Genomic DNA, 18,383 nt, shown 5'->3' on the forward strand with positions numbered 1-18,383 from the left:
TCTTGAGTACCTGCTCAGCTTCACTACTGGTGCCTTATCCCTCGGCCTGGGCAGAGGCGCCGGCTCCCTGGCCGCTAGGCTGGCCTCCCATGGCCGGCAAGGAGGGACCTGGGCCAGAGCAGCTGGAGGAGGCCACCACGCTCTTAACATAACTTAACACTTGTTACAGCCTCCTTTTGAGTAGCACTTAGTATTATCTGAAGCCTTTTGTGCCTCTGTGTGTTTGCAAACAGAGTATAAAATGGGAATCACTTTTGGATATAGTGAAAATACAGGGCAGCAGTATGCTGAGATGCCTACTTTATGTTTATTAGTGGTGTGGGGCATTTCTGTCCTCCACTGCTCCCTCCAGGTTTTTGTCTAAAGCTTGATACTGGATCAGAGGAGTCTGGTGTCCTGAGGAATGTAACAGTTACTACTGCAGCTACTCAGCCAGCTAAAAATAGTCAGTTAGGTACACCTTTTCTTCCTCTTTTGCCTTCAGCTGTTTTGAGGGCAGGTACTCTAAACGGCCATACTTAATTCATACCTATAGTTAATGGTTAGCAAATTTTTGACAAAGTCTAGCTTTCATTTCTTTTGTCTCAGAATTGTATGCAGCCATTTGGAAAAGGTGTCTTAGATTCTGAGAGATGAAGCTTTTGAAAAGGAAATTGCTTCTACTTCTTATTTACTATTCTGTCATTAATCTCTTTTTATTTCAGCTTTAATAAATATTCCAAATGTGACTGAGGTAAAGGAAAACATGAACCTTGGCTTGACTCTGATACAGAACTCAAAAACAGGAGGGTTTTTGGTACGTATCAAGAATATATTCGGTACACACAGAAATTCCAGAGGAGAATGAAGAAACTAGAATTTTCCATGTTGTTTGAGAAGTCCAAGCTGAATATGTTTTATTATGCAGCATAGATTAATACATATTTTGCATATTTTAAAATATTCAATGCCACTGTCATTACCTAGGGTTCAAAATCAGGAAAATTACGAATTCTGTCCTTCATCATTTATCTAAATATCCTATGGAAGGGCACATAATTAAAGATTATGTGATTTAAGTCGGACAACATAGGCTGGAATCTTTCCACCAGGTATATCTTTAAGGTAGTCTTGTATAGTTCTGATTATGCTTTCAAAAGACAGTATGGGATCTCTCCCCCGCCATGTGCACTTGCACAGTGACTGTTCTCCTGAGATGTTAGGATTTCTAGTCCTGTGGAGTTGTGACACCTTTTATTTGGTTAGTGAGCTGGAGGAGGATGCATTTTGTATGTGTATATTCTGCAAACCACTCTCCTTGGAACCTGTATAACAGATTTCATAATTGAAAGGAAGCTAACACCTGTTTAATATGCTTTTTTACAATCTTAACCGTAAGTATGAAAACTTGCAGTGCAGGTGTATTCCAGTTTGATGCATACATTGTAGGCATATGCAGTAACTAAGTGAGACAATAAACTACAAAATAGCTCTGAGGTTCACTTTAAGCTTTGTATTTTTCTGTTGCATCTTCCTAATAATCACAAAAGTTTTAAAATGTTTATTACCTTCATTTCCACATAGCCCAGTACACTGAAGTACTTAAAAGTAGGTCTAATTCCAGCCTTTCCAGCAGCTGTCTTAGAGTTAGTAAAGTTAATCATAACTTCAAAAAACAGCAAGAGTGCAGCTCTTCTTGATTGTTGGTTTGAGAAGATAGTGATTAAAAAAAAAAATCTTATTCTGTCTCTTGGATAATACCTTGAATTACTGTTAATACTGTTCTATGTATACCCACTTTTAATCAGTACCATAATTGCAGTGATTTAAAACATCTCATGCAGAAAAACTTGTATTTCCTAATAATACTTGAACCTGTCTCAGTTCAAAAGGATGTCCTGATCCATATGTTATTGACTGACTCTCCTTAAACTGCATAAAGTAAAAAAAAAAAAAAAAAAAAAAAAAGGTTGAATGTTAAGACATGAGCAGTTAGCCATGTCTTTTGCAACAGCAGTTCTTTTTGACATAAAGACAACAGGGTACTCGGCCTCAACAAATATCAAAAGCCCCATGAACCAGTTGTGGCAAGAACCGGACAACAAGTGGAAACGGCCTGCTCGTAATTGCAAGCTGCTGCCAACCAGGGCTTCGCTCCGAGATACTGTCTCTGGCAGCTAGCCTAGTGGTGTGCTCTTTGGGTTATGCTCAGGGCTTCCTCCTCCCAGCTCACTGTGCTCCTTCCTTTTGCGGCTGCTTGTCTCTCAGCCTCCATCCACTTGCACCAGTCTGTGCTGCATCGGTGTCTGTGCCATAGCTTGTGAGTCCTGCTGGTTCAGCTGTTTGATGCCATGTGATTGCTTCCCACAGGTATCCTAAATACAGGGCAGTCATTTCCATATGCTCATTACATTTTTCTGAGGCATGCTCGGTCCTGTTGGAAAGGTGCTTAAGGATTTCACTGATGGTTAACAACTTTGTTCCAACTTTTGATTCCAGCTCCCATCTCCCTTCATGTAAAATCTCCCTTCTGTATTTAACACCCCACAATCGTTCTCCTTTGTCCTTTGCTTTGCTAAACAAACACAGTGTTTTGACTGAAATGCACTTTTAAAAATACACCTCTTTCAAATATGAATGAGCAGATCTATGCTGTATTCCACATGAGTCTCTTCAGGGCACTGTATAGTGTATTTGGTATTTCCTTGTCTCAACTGCAAGTGCTTTTTGTCACATACCTTTAGGCTCTATTTGCTTTGCATGCTGGCTGCATGCTTATGGTCACCCTGCAGTCAGCCAGTGCCCAATCTGTCTGCTCAAGTCTTTCAAACAATGAGGTCCCAGTTTACGTACACATTTCTTAACATTAGTCCTGAGGGGCAAGTCTATGCCCCATTCTAATGTTCCACTTTTCAAATTCATCAGTCTTGATATGGGATCTCCCCAGTTTTACCCTGCATTAATGATGCATCTGAAATTTCTGCTAGAACATTAGAGCTTTTCCTTTTTTTAAAAAAAAGTGAATATCAACAAAGTTCATTAGAACATTTATTTTTTGCTCCAAGATTAACATCACAATTTTAAGTTACCACTAATACAGAAGAAAACTAGAAAATGTGCAAATGAGATTGATCTAAGAACTCTAAATTAAAAATAACTTCAAAGACTAGTAATTCTCCTATAGTTATTGATATAGATGATTTATTTTGTACCTCTCACCTCTGTAAATATCCATCTTTTCCAGTAAAACTAATCATGCCCCATGTAGCAGCTAAAAAGAGCACTTACTTAAGATCAGATAATGTAGATACACTTCCTTTCTTGTGTCTAGAAAATCTGCCATCTTGTTGAAGATGTTAGAAAGTGTGATGTGGTCTACTGCTGGTAAACCACTGTGTGATTTAGCTCATTTTCCATTTACTTCTGCCTTTAATTACCTTTTTTCAGTGTTCTTGAGAAAAGGGTAACAGTGCTGTTCACTTTCTCTTCTCTTCCTAAATAGAGATGGTACATTTTAGGTTTTCCAGGCTGTCCCAACTGGATAAGGCAATCAGATAGTATATGTAATGAAGATATAATTTCTTTCACAACTGTTGGGTGAAGGTTATGTAGAGGTTATGTTTTTTCCTTGAATTCCTAACCTGATTTTCTTTTGAAAAGAAAATCCTCTTCCCCTCCCCGCCCCTCGCCAATATCCTCATGACAAAATACCATCTCACGTATCTGTCTCTCTTATCTAGGTACTTTTGTACCTATCCTTCTAATATCAGAGGTGTGGCTGTCATGCAACCAGCTCATTGATCCAGCTGAAAACGTTTCTTTTTACAGAGATTTTCAGCAGAGAAGCAAGATTATTTTCCCTGGAAGGCAATGAAACATGTAGTGGAGGTATATGTGAGACCAGAGCCAAACTTTTAGCGGCAGCTAAATAGGACAGTGCATACTGTGAGGCTGCAGCCTCACTGGAGATGGTGACGTTTAACTTATAAATATTTCGGCACAGTGGATTTCCCTTGGGAACAAGACTTCTCAAATTAATAAATGTGTGTGCGCACCTATCACAAAAGTCTTCAGTCTGGTCACAGACTGGTGGTAATTGGACGTACGTCAAAAGCTCCTTTCTGCGTGTTTGCAGCAACCTGCATGCTCATGGCTCTGATGCCACCTCCTGGTTAGTGGAAGTATTTCTCTGCACGCTTATAGGCGATGTGCAAGTACCAACCCTAGTTTTAAACCTGTAGTTTGCAGAGCAGATGGCTTAAAGCAGCACAGATTCTTTGCAGACCAAGTCACACTCTCTACATGTTATAGCTACGCATAGTCTGGAGCGGTCAGCTTGCAGAAGGAGGCATTAGGATGATCATCAATAGAAAATCCTTTTAATGAGAAAGTCTATGAAAGGGGTTACACTTGTCACTGTGATTGCCAGGGATTTGGCCTGATAACCCAAGAGGGTATCTCTGATCCTATATGCCTGTAGTCCTGCTTATTGTGCTTTTGTATATGGATACAGTGAGACAAGTATTTGTTATTTTTATAGTTTCTTTTTTGTTGTTATTTTTAAAGACTTGTGGTCCTTTGTGGGCACAGCAGTGTGGAAGCCAATACTATGCTACAGGAGTCTGTTCTGAAATCAGTCCAAGTTTCCAGATCCTAAGAAGTTTTTCTCCTGCTGTTCAAAGTAAGGCAACATGTGCAAAACAGATTCAATTAAAAAAAAAAAATGAAATAAAGATATGTTGTGTCGGGGACTCTTAATTTGGGATTTTTTAAAAAAATGTATCTGCAAAAAGCAAAGTCCCGTGATTTCACACGTAAGGACTGACAAATCATGATCCAATGCTGAAATGAATATGGACTCACTCCTCTGAATTCAGAGGCATTGCACCAGCGCAGACTCAAAATCTGCATATGCTTCTATTGAGTCCTTATTCTGGCAAAACCTTCCTATCTGAAGCGTTGCCTGTGTGAGACCTAAATATACATCCCTGGATTTAGCCAAAGAGTTGTAAGTATATTGAGGCTGAAAGTGCATGTGATCTCCACTTTTTATTTTTGTTTTAGAGTGTTCCTCTGTAATAGATGTTGTGGTGGTTTGTGATGAGTCAAACAGCATTTATCCCTGGGATGCAGTGCGGGCATTTTTGAAAAAATTTGTACAAGGCTTAGACATAGGCCCTAACAAAACCCAGGTAAGTCAAAGACCTCTTTGAGAAAGACCAAAAAAAAAAAGGCAATGGGTTAATTGGTTTTAAGAGCAATTTGAAAGGAAACCGAGTGTGCTTTAGCATAACTACAGTACCTCCCCCAAAGCCACACATTACACAGTTGTCTTGTATCTTTCAGAACTGAGTTTTTTTATCTCACAGCTAACCTATTTCAAAAGGGATTAGTAATTTGATTCAAAACATAAGACAATTGAAATAGAAGTCTAGATTATATCTAGTGGGGTCAGATCTCTTTCATGCATAAGATATAAATGTAATTAAAATGTAGTCTGTGGGGATGTGGTAAAAGTAAACCAGATTTTTTAATGGGCTTTTCATATGGCATTTACTTTCCAGCTGCTGCATCGTTAAAATAGGGTTTTTTCCTGCTTGGTTACTGTGTGAATTCTTTTTTTCCTTTTAATTTGGTGATGGTAAGGAAAATTTTATACTTTTTTTTTTAAACATTTTCTGTCTTTACAGTTATCCATTTTCCATAAACAGTTCTGAGAACAAAGACTGGGGCACTGGAAATCTTTCTCCCAAAGGCTGCCTTCTTCCTGGGGCAACTTTGGAAGTGAGGTGCTTGAAAACTAGGCTTCCTGCTCAGTCCTTTCTGAACGTCACCTTTAGCATCTTCTCTTTTTTTTTCATACTAAATGTACATTTTGACATATGTCTTTAGCTTCACCTAATAAAATAAATAAATAGGGTTTGCGGTACTGTCAAGTAACTTTAGGATGTCCATAGAAAAGATCAGATTGAGGTGCTGTCAGCTTGTAGAATTTTTGCCATTTTCTCATTTTGCCCAGAGCTCCCTGTATTATTGCTATCCATCAGCTCTTCCAGAAGTAACCAAGCAAACATTTAATGCCTACTATTTCAGACTGTTTGCATTAACATATTGTAGTCCATAATAAATAACATAATGTGCCAGAGCATCTTAGCTTTCTTTGCTTTCCAAGCATGTTAATATTAATTGCTTTTGTATATGTTGAAAGAAAATTGTAAAACCACGTCCATCTGCAGATCTTTTACTCCAACCTGACAGTTAAGTAAGTGTCATGATTCTACATAACTGATTGTAATGTGTGATAATCTAACGTAATTTCTTTATTGCATAGGTGGGTTTAATTCAGTATGCTAACAATCCCCGTGTAGTGTTCAACTTGAATACATATCGAACAAAGGATGAGGTTGTTAAAGCAATGGAGGGAACATCCCAGAAGGGAGGAGATCTAACTAATACTTTCAAAGCCATTGACAATGCAAGGTAAAACACATTGATGATTACTGTGCAACTATTGTAACTTACCTTACAAGGCAATGGGCACATCCTGAATTTTCCGCTGGGAGTACACGTGCTTGGAGCCTCTGAGGAGGTTCCCAGCACCAGGCAGAATCCTTCAGATACATTTACTGTGCCCCATGCAGAACAGTACAGGGATATGTAAATTAGATTTGCTGAAAAGCATTTCTTTAACCATTGGTTATACTCTACACTAAAATAGTTCTGGTACCCAACAGAATTGTTTAGGCTGTCACAGATGTCTAAACAACATGGACAAGCTTTTATGAAAAATACAAAACCATTGACAGAAGTAAAGTTTATCCAGGGATTCAGTGAGACCGGTAACATTCACGTTTGCAGGTCAGGCTTTGGTTGATTGCAGACAAATCTCCTGTTTGTTGTCAGTTTTTCATTGCAGCACCAGCAGCATGAAAAATAGGAAACACTAAAACAGTCTACTGTGACTATGAATATGTGTACAAACCAGGTCAGTTTTTCAATAGGAAGATGCTATTTTACAGTTGAACCAGGGACAGGACTCTAGGCCAAAATACATGCTGAATCAAATGGCCTTGAAAATCTTATTTAGGGACAGACTCAGCCTTCAATGGAGGTGATATCTGCAGTAATATTGTGGAACCTATTATTAATACTCTTCCCCTATTGTTTGAACTTGGTGGAGCCAATTCCTGGCTATTGCGGTGTTACAAAAACATTAATAGTTCTGACAAAAAAACCCTTTTTTATTTAGAAATATTTGTACAAAAAAATAATGTTTTTCCTGGAATGTACATTGCTATCTATGGAAATACCATCCAGTCCTAATTGGAGTTTTTTCCTACTACTTTGATTACATTTCTGATGGCTTTTTGAGCAGTACTTTGAGAAGAAGCTGTCAAGAGCATAATTGAAACTTCTTATTGCAGGTTGTTAATTTTAAATAAAAAACACTACAGATGCACCTTGTTCTAAGTCAGTGATGGACAGATTCATTACAGTATTACTGAATTCCATCCATTATAAATTGACGTGATAAATCCAATATTTTATAACAGACAGTTTGCCTTCTCACCTGAGTCGGGAGGACGTCCGACAGCCACAAAAGTAATGGTTGTTGTGACGGACGGTGAATCTCATGATGGCTCCAACTTGAAAACAGTGATAGGCAAATGCAATGAAGACAATATAACCAGATTTGGCATTGCTGTAAGTAATACTATAATTTTATATATTATTGCAATTTTTGAAAGATCATTTTGTTGTGTATGTATGAAAGTGCATGTTCTATATATAAGCTGTATGTAATACGTTCATTGTTACATTGGTGAGACTGAAACTTGGTGAAATTAATCTTTATGAACTAGTGAAATATTGGTCGTCTTTAATTGGCTGAAAAAGTAAAAACAATGTTACCTGAGCAACTTCAGTGGTTTTTTCCTTTCCCTTGCTTTATGTATTTTTTCAATATGAGTGGTCCCTTGTATAGTCTGATAAGCAATTCAATTATATGAATTAAGGTAATTTTATTTTTCTTTAATATGTAGATTATTTACTTAAATAATACAGAAGGAAATGGAGTAACACCATGAGTTCCTTTACTCTTCTTATTTTGTTCTTTTTTGCCCAAGGTTTTGGGATACTTAATCAGGCAAGAACTCGATACTAAAAACTTAATTAAAGAAATCAAAGGAATTGCTAGTCATCCAACAGACAAGTATTTCTTTAATGTGTCATCTGAGGCTGCACTACTGGAAGAAGCAGGAACACTCGGAGAGCGCATTTTTAGCATAGAAGGTAAAATACTCAATGTCTCTGGAAAATTAGATCAGATTCTCTGAGCTGATGAGCTAAGGATTTTATTTAGCTTCACCTTAGTATAGCGCAGTGAAAATGAGGGGCAGCTGGAGCTGAGGGCTGCTCCCTTCTCCCCAGGAGGGCTCTGGTTTGCACAGGTGTTCCCCCAGCTACCCCACCCCTAATAAGCCTGAGCTTGAAGTTAGTTTCTGTAGTTTGTGGGAAATATTCCCCGGTTGCTGAAAATTCCAGTCAAGTCCTGGGCTTCAGGCATCAAATGCAGGCTTGTCTGTATGCGTCCAAATGTATTCAGAGCTGTTACCACCAGAGGAGTAAAGGTGCCTTTATGCTTGTCAGATTCACCTGTGTTTTTCTGTTAATGCTAAGCAACTGTGAATTTAAAAAGCAAATCAGAAGCCTCAGTTACTGATTACAGAACTGAAAATCTACAGTTATGCAATCTGTGTGGTGTCTTGGCAGGCTCTGTCCCTAGCATCACCCACAGTCCTCTGTGTACTGTTTGGAGGAGGGTGTTGTAGAGGCAACTCAGAGGCACTTTGTCCCCCCAAAAGCAAGCTTTTTAAAATCAAATTTAGACCATGCTTGGGAGATTTGTGACCTACCCTCAGCCCTGCCCAAGGACCTTTTCGTGGCTGCAGCCTTCCTGTGCTCAATGTGAACTCCTCTTCTCTTTCACCTTCATCTATTCTTTACCAGGCCTGTGCTGCTAATCAAGTCAAGGGGATCAGGTGAGCTCCCCCTCTTCAGTTTTTTGTACTTGTGTTGAATTCCTATTACCTGAGTCCCATCCATGTCACTTAGGAAATATTCCTGCACATCACAGCGCTTTTCAGGACAATTACAACAGTTGTATAAGTCCTATATAATAATAAAAATTTATTTGAAAGTCGTGAATATACAGTTATTAAAGTTGCTAACTTCAGTGTATTGTTACTGCTTCCTAGAAAACATAAAAACAGATTAGCCACAGTGACACACTGTGCAGACTGATTGAAGCCATCTTTATCATCATCTTCTGCCTTTTTTTGGAAGAGATTTATAACATCATGGCTCCATCTTACCAATTTTGCATTAAATCATCCAAATATTCTGCAGTTTATTAGCTCTCAGGTTTCTGTTGTTTGGAAATGTTGGAAATGTTTTAGAAGAATTGGTGGATTTTGGAAAAAAATAACATACAGTCCCTATATAGCTATGCTCAGAGGCAGCAATATTGGATCTTTTGTGTGGTTCTGTAGGGTTAACCTTATGTGAATATTTGTTTTGCCAGGTACAGATCAAGGTGATACATTCCAAATGGAGATGTCACAGGTGGGCTTCAGTGCGTATTACTCACGAAAAAAGGTATGTGAATTTAATTATTTAATGATACAAATAGATGTAATTACACAGACACGAGTGCTTAGAAGTGCAACAAAATAAGACTAATAAAACACAATGACCAATTTTAAGATTTTTTTAAAAAGCAGAATGTAAAATAATCATCTTCTCTTTTTTGAATACCACAAAAATTACTTCTAATAGATACTGTATATCCCTAAAATGAAAAAATACATTAATATGTGAAGTTGAGTAATAGTTTCTTTCATGTAATGATTTTGAGATGTGTTAATCCAATTATTTCAGTGATTTCTGAGTTCACATAGCATTAAAAACTCAATTGCTCCAAGTTAATATTTTGTAGTTGAGTAACTCAGAAGAATTGAAACCTTATTGTAAAGCTGTTGTATTTCTAAGCAGTCACCAAGATGTAAATACATAAAGTCTGAATAGAATTTGTCTAATATTTATAAAGTTAGTAATATTTGTTTAAAGTATATTAACACTTAAAAATTTGAAAGAATAATAAATCAGATATCTTAAAGTTGATTAGCAAAAAAAATATTATCTTGACAGAATAGGTTCTCTTTGTAAAATTCCAATGTGGTTCAAGTAGCTTTCAAGTGAAAAACACAGACTGTTCGTTTCTCATAGCCCTTAAGATGAATGAAATAATTTTTAAAAAGTCCTCTATGTTTGCACAAATTGAAGTTTTAATTTATTTAGCACATAATGCTAGGAAACAGCAAAAATTAAGAAATATTTAAAGTTTTCTTCAGGGAAGTTACACATACTATTTTTACTGCAGTTTTCTATAACAGTATCTCAGTTCAGTAAAGAATTTTAATCGTGGATATTCTAAACTATGGGTTTTTGACGTGTGCAAGTCTTAAGATTAAGTATTTCTATATTAAGTATTCTGTATAATAAACCATATTAATTTGGATTTTAGATTTAACTGTTGTCACAAGGACATCTCCTTTCAATACACTTAAAGAATGAAATTTTGTATCTTTTTCCATCAGCTTTTGTGTGATGTCATTGGCACTTTTGTTGGCAAAAAGGGGGCTTTAGTTTGTCTGATCCTTATTCTTCCAGGGATCATGAATGCATTATCGCATAGACTTGGCAAGCCCAACCCCAGGGTGGACAGGCTTAAGAAATTATCACAGTGTTTAAATAAACCCATCTGATCTTGAGTTGCAGTGCCCTGGAAGCTAAAGCAGTCATTTATCCTCTTGCAGTAGAGGGGTGATAATCCCTTTTAATGGAGCAGTAAAGTCCTGCATATAAGTAGTGGTAATTATAAGCAGCTCCAGTCAACTACTTGCAGTCATTAGACTGTACATCACTGCCTTAAAAACAGTGATGTAGGACGTCACATATGGTAACTTCAGCTTTGCTCACACTTTCCCTGAAATAGGTAGTTCTAAAATGTTGATTTTTATTTTTTAAAGGATGTTCTGCTGCTGGGTGCTGTTGGGGCCTATGACTGGAGCGGAACAGTAGTTCAGGAGTCTTCAGGCAGAGTCACCACCTTTCCAAGCCACGTATTTGAGAAAATTCTACAGGACAGAAATCATAGCTCTTATCTAGGTAAGGGGCTGAAATACAAATCTGGAAATGTATCAAACCTTTATTAAGATGTTAAAGAACTTGGGTAATTCTGCTTTAGCCAGACTCCTGTTAAGAATTGATTTGAGAATATGAGAAGAATTTTGCATCCAAAAAGATTTTATTTACTGGTCAACAGCTCATTGAATGAAATCTTTGTCGTGTTTTTAAAATTCTACTCGTATCAATGTGGTAAACTAAAAAAAAAAAAATCGGGCTTTGTCACAAAGACATAAGAAGTCATGGGATTTGAAAAGGCTGTTTAGTGTATCATATGGATCCTTATGAATACCTTCTGGTTTAATATTTGTATGTGCTTCCCCAATTACATGTGGATGAGAAATTGACTGACTTGCTTATCTAGAATAATTCTTAAAAGGTCAGGTCATTTCATTTCGGCACTTCTCCACAAGGCACTTTCTAGAGTTTTGGCCTTAATCTCTTTGGAGCAAACAATGTTGATGCCTTTTCTGACCCGTCATTTCCTTTCCACCTCCTGTCCTTCACTAAGAGGTGTCCATACCAGGTCTCTCTCAGCAGCTTGGGGACGCCTAAGCTAAAGGGCTGCTAGCACATCACAGCTTGCTAGACTGGCCTCTGTTGTTCACTGCACCCTCTCGCTTCAAATGGCTGTATGGTGTATTAATTAGAAACGTGGCCTTAACTTGCAGAATAAAATCTTGTTGCTGCTTGTTGAACTTCTAGTTTCCGATGATGTCCTCTCCCTAGAAAAACAGTGACTGAACACAAATCTGAATTAGACTGGTGTACGTAATGACCAAGGCATAATTCATTTAGACTGTGCTCCTCACATTGTCCTGCAGCTTGCTAAAAACCTGCATATTCTGCCCAGTCACTGGGATTTTGTTATTCAGTTTAAAATGTAGTCTTTGTAAAGGATGGGGTTTTTTTCTGTTAAAATAAATTTGCTGTAATTAAACCACAGAAATATAAAATAGGTAATAATGCTAGCGTTATAGTGCTAATACATGTTTAAAGTAGTTGCAGGTATTAAAAGATGTTTCCTGAAAGCAAATAAAGTTAGAATAATGGGAATGAGGATTAAAATGTTTAAAGAAGTTCAATCAACCTAAGCCCATCAGCTGACAAGCTATTAATATAGCCTCTTGTAGTCAGCCAATACACTGGGCTGTGGTTTGGTGAACTGTGGGAAAATGCACTGCAAGCTTTGCAGAAGCTAGGTGTTCCTTCTCACTTTGAAGGCTGGTTCAAATGTTAATCTCATATTTGTGTTTATTTCTTCATTCCAAGGATACTCTTTGAGCTCTTTTTCCTATCTCCTTCACAAGCATGACATTTTTGTGGTATATGTTTTACTGAACAGGCTAAACTTGTGTCCATGCTGTTCTGCAAACCTGCTTCAACTTGATCTGTGTGTCATCATTCTCTCCAGAAAACTATTGCAGATTTATGCATATGTGACAGCCTAACTTCCCGTCTGGAAGCATCATTCTCTGTGACTAACATACCAGATTGACTCATTCTCTGTGCCTTTATGGATAACCAACTGACGACATGTAGTTAATGGTCTCTCACACATGCTAAATGTTGGCTTCTCTCCCCAGGTTATTCTGTTGCTGTTCTGTCAACTCAGAGTTCCATCTATTTTGTTGCTGGTGCACCAAGATCCAACTACACTGGCAGAGTAGTAGTTTATGATGTTGACAGTGATGGCAAGATCACAATTGTGCAGTCCCAGAGAGGCGAGCAGGCACGTATATTTTTGGTCATGAACGCAGATTTTGAAGGCATCTGTTTTTATTGACACAGCAGTAAATTGCAATGCATTTGTTCTGAAAATTCCTCTTTTTTTGCAATGCATTTAGAATCCACTTGAACTTTTCTCTGCCACTGGACTGTTTCAATGAGGTTAACTGTAACTCTTAAACAGTATTTTAGGAGGTCATCCAATTAGTGGTAAAAGATAATATACAAAGGTACTTAATGTATCATTCTGTCAGCACTTCTAATGGACTCAGTAAGCTCCACTCTGCCTGAGAAGTTGTGAAGTAGATTATGTCAAAAGAGAGATTTGTACACTCATTGTCCTTTTCTTCATTTGGAAAAGAGCAGAGAGTTTAGATGGTTTTGGTTTTGTTTGTTTGTAAGACAAATCTGAGAGTAAATCAGAGATTGAGTAGTTTCATGTGCACAGTTTAATATAAAAAATACACCTCCCATAACTTACTCTCTGTTGACGTTCTTATGGCTGAGTGGTAAAACCATAGCGGCAGCTACTGGGCAGAAGCAGTGCACACATGATAAGGATATGATTCTTCAAACACTGGAGTATGTTATATAGTAATTTCATTCCAATGGGCAGTTTCATTCATTAGTATTTCTTGGTGTTAGTTTTCTGAGTCAGATGCTAAAACGTTATGCTTTACAAAACCCACGTACAAACACGATTCTCTTACTACTGATTTCAGTTTGGCTCCTACTTTGGCAGTGTGGTGTGTTCAGTGGACGTTAACAGGGATTCTGTGACAGATGTGCTGCTTGTGGGTGCACCAATGTTTATGAATGACTTGAAGAAAGAGGAAGGGAGAGTATACATGTTTTCCATCACCAAGGTAAGAAGGGTACTGTAGCAAAGCTGGAATCAGCTTCCTGCCTTTCCATCCATGATAAGTGCTGATATACTTTCATTTGCAGCTGGAGGGATTTACTGTTGTTCCCTGGACTACAGTTTTACCAAGGAAAAAGCAGTCCAAACTGCAATACTGCTTAGTAGTAGCGTCTGTTTTGTTAAATCAAAGAGTGATCAGAAGAGCAATCCCTTGCCCCACAGCGAACTGCTGCAGCAGACTCACTCAAGCCAGCATTGCTTAGGGCTAGCGTATTTCAAAGCCAGCTGGCCACATGCATGCCAAAAAGCCTCTGGCCCTGGATCTCTTCAGGGCCTCTTAGTCACTATTTAGTGATTTTTTTCAAAGTGTTTGAAATATTGCGAGTGGTGTTTTTGTAAGCAGAAACGGAGCATGTGCTTTTTCCTGGGGTGTGGCATAAAGGCAAGGGGTAAATGGTGCCAAGCCTGCCTGCTTAGAGGACTGTGAATGGAGTCCTTCCCAGTACAATCTCGCCCATTCTGCTTTTCAGGAGCAGCTGCAAACTTTCCACAGAACTACTTGTGCATGTAATCTGGGAATAAGCCAGCTGGAACAGACCAAAATGGAGTCAATAAGCAAGTTGGTAGCTAAGCTAAGCACTACTAGTGACCAGGTGGCTCCCTGGTCCTGGTTTTAGGCACTGTGCTAGGCACTATACACAAATATAACACAAAGTTGACAATTTGATTTTGGCAAATCTATTCAACACCTAACAGTATTCCCCAAACAGTTCTAATATATGCTCTTCTGACAGTTTTCTGCATTGTTTCGTGGACTTTCACACTGGATGGTTGTTATTACTCATGTTTCCTTTGTTCAGAGAAGCTATGTTATTTTTCTTATGCTTGACTGACTGTGGTTTTTATTCAGACCTGTAGTAGGTGCTTTCAGAATATCTGTATTCAGAGGCCTGAAATCTTTGGCACTTTTGAACAGTCTCTCAGTCAGTCACTGGATGTCTGAATACGTATAATAAATTAATACCTGCCATCCATCAGCAAAAACTGAACATGACATTTTTACTAGGTAAATTGCAATCAAATAAATAGAGAGGAAGTACCACCCCCTTCAGCAGCAGCTCAGTCAGATCATTCTGGAGCAACAGGAAACTGTACCGTGAGGCAATTTCAAGGTAGATGAAGGTGCTGGCAGCTTACATTGGTCTTCGTGGCTGTGAATTTAGACATGAAATACAGAAGAAAAGAAAAATGAAAGGATATGTTTTTTTCATGTTTTGAAAACTGAATAAATTGGAAGGCTAGCCTTAAAACTTTTAGTCTTTGTCAAATGTTAGGTTTATAATTATTTAAAAGTTAAAATAAATCATTCTTTCATTATTCTTTTTTAAGGAACCTGGATTTGTGCAACTTGTCCATGTTACACAAATAATATTTTTCTAGTAATTTTTTATAAATAACTTGGCTGGTATTTCTAAAATTTAACCTCAGTTATCACACTGTGCTTAAAAGATGAGACCTGTATTTGCTGGAAAGGTGAATTTAAGCTAGTGTAAATGTGATTATTTAACTGTAAAAATCTCCAATCTTTCTTTCTTCATTGGCAGTGGAGAGGTCAGGAGTTTAGCATTTGGACACATGTTTTTTGCATTAGTTTAGTTAGGAAATTCCATTTCTGTTTCAAAGAATTATGTCCAGTTACATAATTTCCATTCCCTTTGCATAAAAACTGGTAATCCAAAACTGGAAACTGTATTTTTCAATGTATTGTGAAACTTTCAGAACAGTCAGATGAGGACAGTGAGAGCATTTAAGCTTCGTACATATGGTTATATTTGATGTTAGTGCTTTGCATAGCATGCTTTGATTTTGCTGTGTAATGCTTGCCAAGACTCTGAGACATAATGCAAACTGAATGGGCAATACAATGGGGAAGGAATTCAGGGTTGAGCAGTCCAAGAGGAATGTACTGGAAAACAGAAACAAAAACCAATGCACATAGATACTGCTCCTATGTCTAATCTGGTGCAATGATAGCTGTGTTTTTGCTTTTTCTTCTTTGTCCTTTTTTAAAGGGAATTTTGGATCAGCAAGAACTCTTGGAAGGTCCACAGGGGTCAGAAAATGCTCGCTTTGGATCAGCAATTGCAGCACTTGCAGACATTGATTTGGATGGCTTTAATGATGTTATAGTAGGTGCACCACTGGAAAACCAAAACTCTGGAGCAATTTATATTTACAATGGCTTTCAAAAGACTATACGTACCAAATATTCTCAGGTAGATAACTTTGTTGCATAATGCTGTACTTGGTGCCTTTAGCTCTGGTAGAGGAAAACAGAAGGATTTTCTATCTTTTAATTGGCTACTGTTTGATCCTCTTAAAGGAGTACCGTTATTCTCATGGCTTATTTCAAGTTTTGTGCCTCTCCTTACTTCAGCTGTCAGCATGCCCTGGTTGATGTGGTGGTGCTTATAACTGAAGGATATAGAGCATCTTGCAAGTCCTTTTCCTCTATCTGAGCCTTTTAGTTCCTTCATATGAAATCAGCTAATTTCCTATAGATTTTTTGAACCTAATTATTCAGGTTTTTAGGGTTGCTGTAAAGCAATGTAGGTCAGATTAGATAAATCCCAGCTGTGTAAATTATAAATACATAGTATTAAAGGAAGAGACCTTCAAGGGTCTTTCCATATCCTATATGCCAATATAATGGTAATTTTAGTGACATTTTCCATGCAGACTTTCTGGTTGCAGAAAGTATTTGTTAGAAGTCCTGTTAAGCTTCCTATTCTTTGAGTTGCTCAATGTGAGATGGAAAAAGTTTCCAGTAAGTACTAGCTGGCATACAGCAGTCAGTTAGTTGATCTACTCCCAAGACAGAAAAATCTAGTCCATTGTCTGCTCCAACAGGGGAGGAAAAAGTGCTTAAAAGCATCTGAGAAAACATCCACAAAAGCATTTTGTTTAAACAATACATTGTATATACAGGGAATATCAGTGAAAATCTGTTGCTTAGGCTGCTATCTACAGACTTAAGCACACTTGTAGCAAACTCAGTAACCAAACTCTCTTTCCCAGAAAATTTTAGGATCGGATTCTGCTTTTGGACAACGGCTCCAATTCTTTGGAAGATCAGTAGATGGCCATAGAGACTTAGATGACGATGACATTACTGACGTATCAGTTGGTGCTGATGGAAATGTGGTTCTGCTATGGTTGGTAAACTCTTTTAGAAAGGAAGCACTTAATGATTCAGATGCAAGTGGAGCATTTAGTTAATTAAACAGTAAAACAAACAAACCAAAAAGCTCTTTCATTCCCTTTGTTCAGAGCTAACACACTTATTGCCTCATCGCTGCGATAGTAGCTAGCTGAAAAACTGCTTTAGACTAAACCTCTTTTGAGCATGTATCATCAAACCATTGAAAGCCAAGGCAGTGTGGGGGCCAGAGCCAGGGCACACGGGGTGAAGCCGGGTGGTGGAGGCTGCTGGGAGGGACCTGGGCAGGGAAGGAGAAGGCCAGGAGACACCCCTGCCTGCTGGTGCTGTCCAGAGGGAAGGGGCAGCAGCAGGGAGTGGGGCTTGCTTGAGAATATTTGTAACAGCAGGTTGTACTTCAGCAGCCGCATTATAATTTTGTTAGCTGAGCCTGAGACAGATGAAACCACTTCCCACACAACCTGCGTGACCTTTACTGGCTGGTGGGCTGATCTAGGGGAGAGAGTTGTTCTGCAGGGTAAGGACAGAGAGCAATGAAAGAGAGTTGGCACCTATTTCTGGCAAGAAACCCATTTTCTTCTGGCATGTGGCCTTTGCCAGAGCAATCTGAGTACTTCCACAAAATAAAGGCTTCACAGAACCCGAATCTTCTGCCTCCCTGAGTACTGTGTATTTTCCACTACTTCCTTGAGGAGCTAAATCAAAATGCAGCTTGCTTTTCTCTGTTGCCTGTCTTCTTGCCTGAGGCTCCCCAATGTAAGAAGGAAAACATCACTGAATTGCTACTTATTTCATAATGAAACAATATTATTAAAAATGAGTGGTCAGTTTGGACCTTTGACCCACAATGGAACTGCTGCTGATGCTGGTGGGAATTGCATTAAAGAAAATTGTGCTTCTTGGAGTACCAGCATTTATTTAGATTTGATTAATGAAGATGCTCATTTTTCTTTCACTCTGGCATTTGGTCTGATTAATGAGTTTTACTTTTGATTAAAGTGTTTGGTTTTACATGCAGAGTTCCTCTGCAACTGTTTTTCAAAATCTTGATTAATTACATTTAAGTTGTTTTTCTGAAAAATAGGAGTATTAATTAAAATGAAGAACTACCCTTTTTGGCCTTCTAAGAGGAGCCAAGTAACTTCCCTAAAGGAGCAGAAGAAGGTTACTTATTGGGAAAACAGGACAAGGGCTTTGTTCTCTGTTATCCTGAGGAAAGGATTAGAACATTAGGATAAAGACATTGATTTTCCAGTAACTTGACACAATAAATTATTTATTGTCATTACTGAAAGCTACTGTATCAACAAATTCACTTATATGCAAAGAAAAATAATTTTACCAGTG

The 18,383-nt window shown here is 38.1% G+C and overlaps 1 protein-coding gene across 2 annotated transcripts in view; it reads left to right on the forward strand.

Moving 5' to 3' along the window:
* The window catches only part of ITGA2 (integrin subunit alpha 2), a 77,138-nt gene that overhangs the window by 35,408 nt on the left and 23,347 nt on the right, over positions 1–18,383 (forward strand). For both annotated transcript variants that reach the window (XM_054810214.1, XM_054810213.1), the window contains 12 exons: positions 705–796; positions 4,546–4,660; positions 5,044–5,171; positions 6,311–6,459; positions 7,533–7,683; positions 8,106–8,271; positions 9,563–9,636; positions 11,070–11,208; positions 12,813–12,958; positions 13,677–13,820; positions 15,889–16,092; positions 16,895–17,031. In XM_054810214.1, the coding sequence (XP_054666189.1) occupies positions 705–796; positions 4,546–4,660; positions 5,044–5,171; positions 6,311–6,459; positions 7,533–7,683; positions 8,106–8,271; positions 9,563–9,636; positions 11,070–11,208; positions 12,813–12,958; positions 13,677–13,820; positions 15,889–16,092; positions 16,895–17,031 (1,645 nt within the window). The remainder of the gene's footprint in view (positions 1–704; positions 797–4,545; positions 4,661–5,043; positions 5,172–6,310; positions 6,460–7,532; positions 7,684–8,105; positions 8,272–9,562; positions 9,637–11,069; positions 11,209–12,812; positions 12,959–13,676; positions 13,821–15,888; positions 16,093–16,894; positions 17,032–18,383) is intronic.

Source organism: Grus americana, chromosome Z (genome assembly GCF_028858705.1).
Source record: "Grus americana isolate bGruAme1 chromosome Z, bGruAme1.mat, whole genome shotgun sequence".
NCBI classification, from domain to species: domain Eukaryota; kingdom Metazoa; phylum Chordata; class Aves; order Gruiformes; family Gruidae; genus Grus; species Grus americana.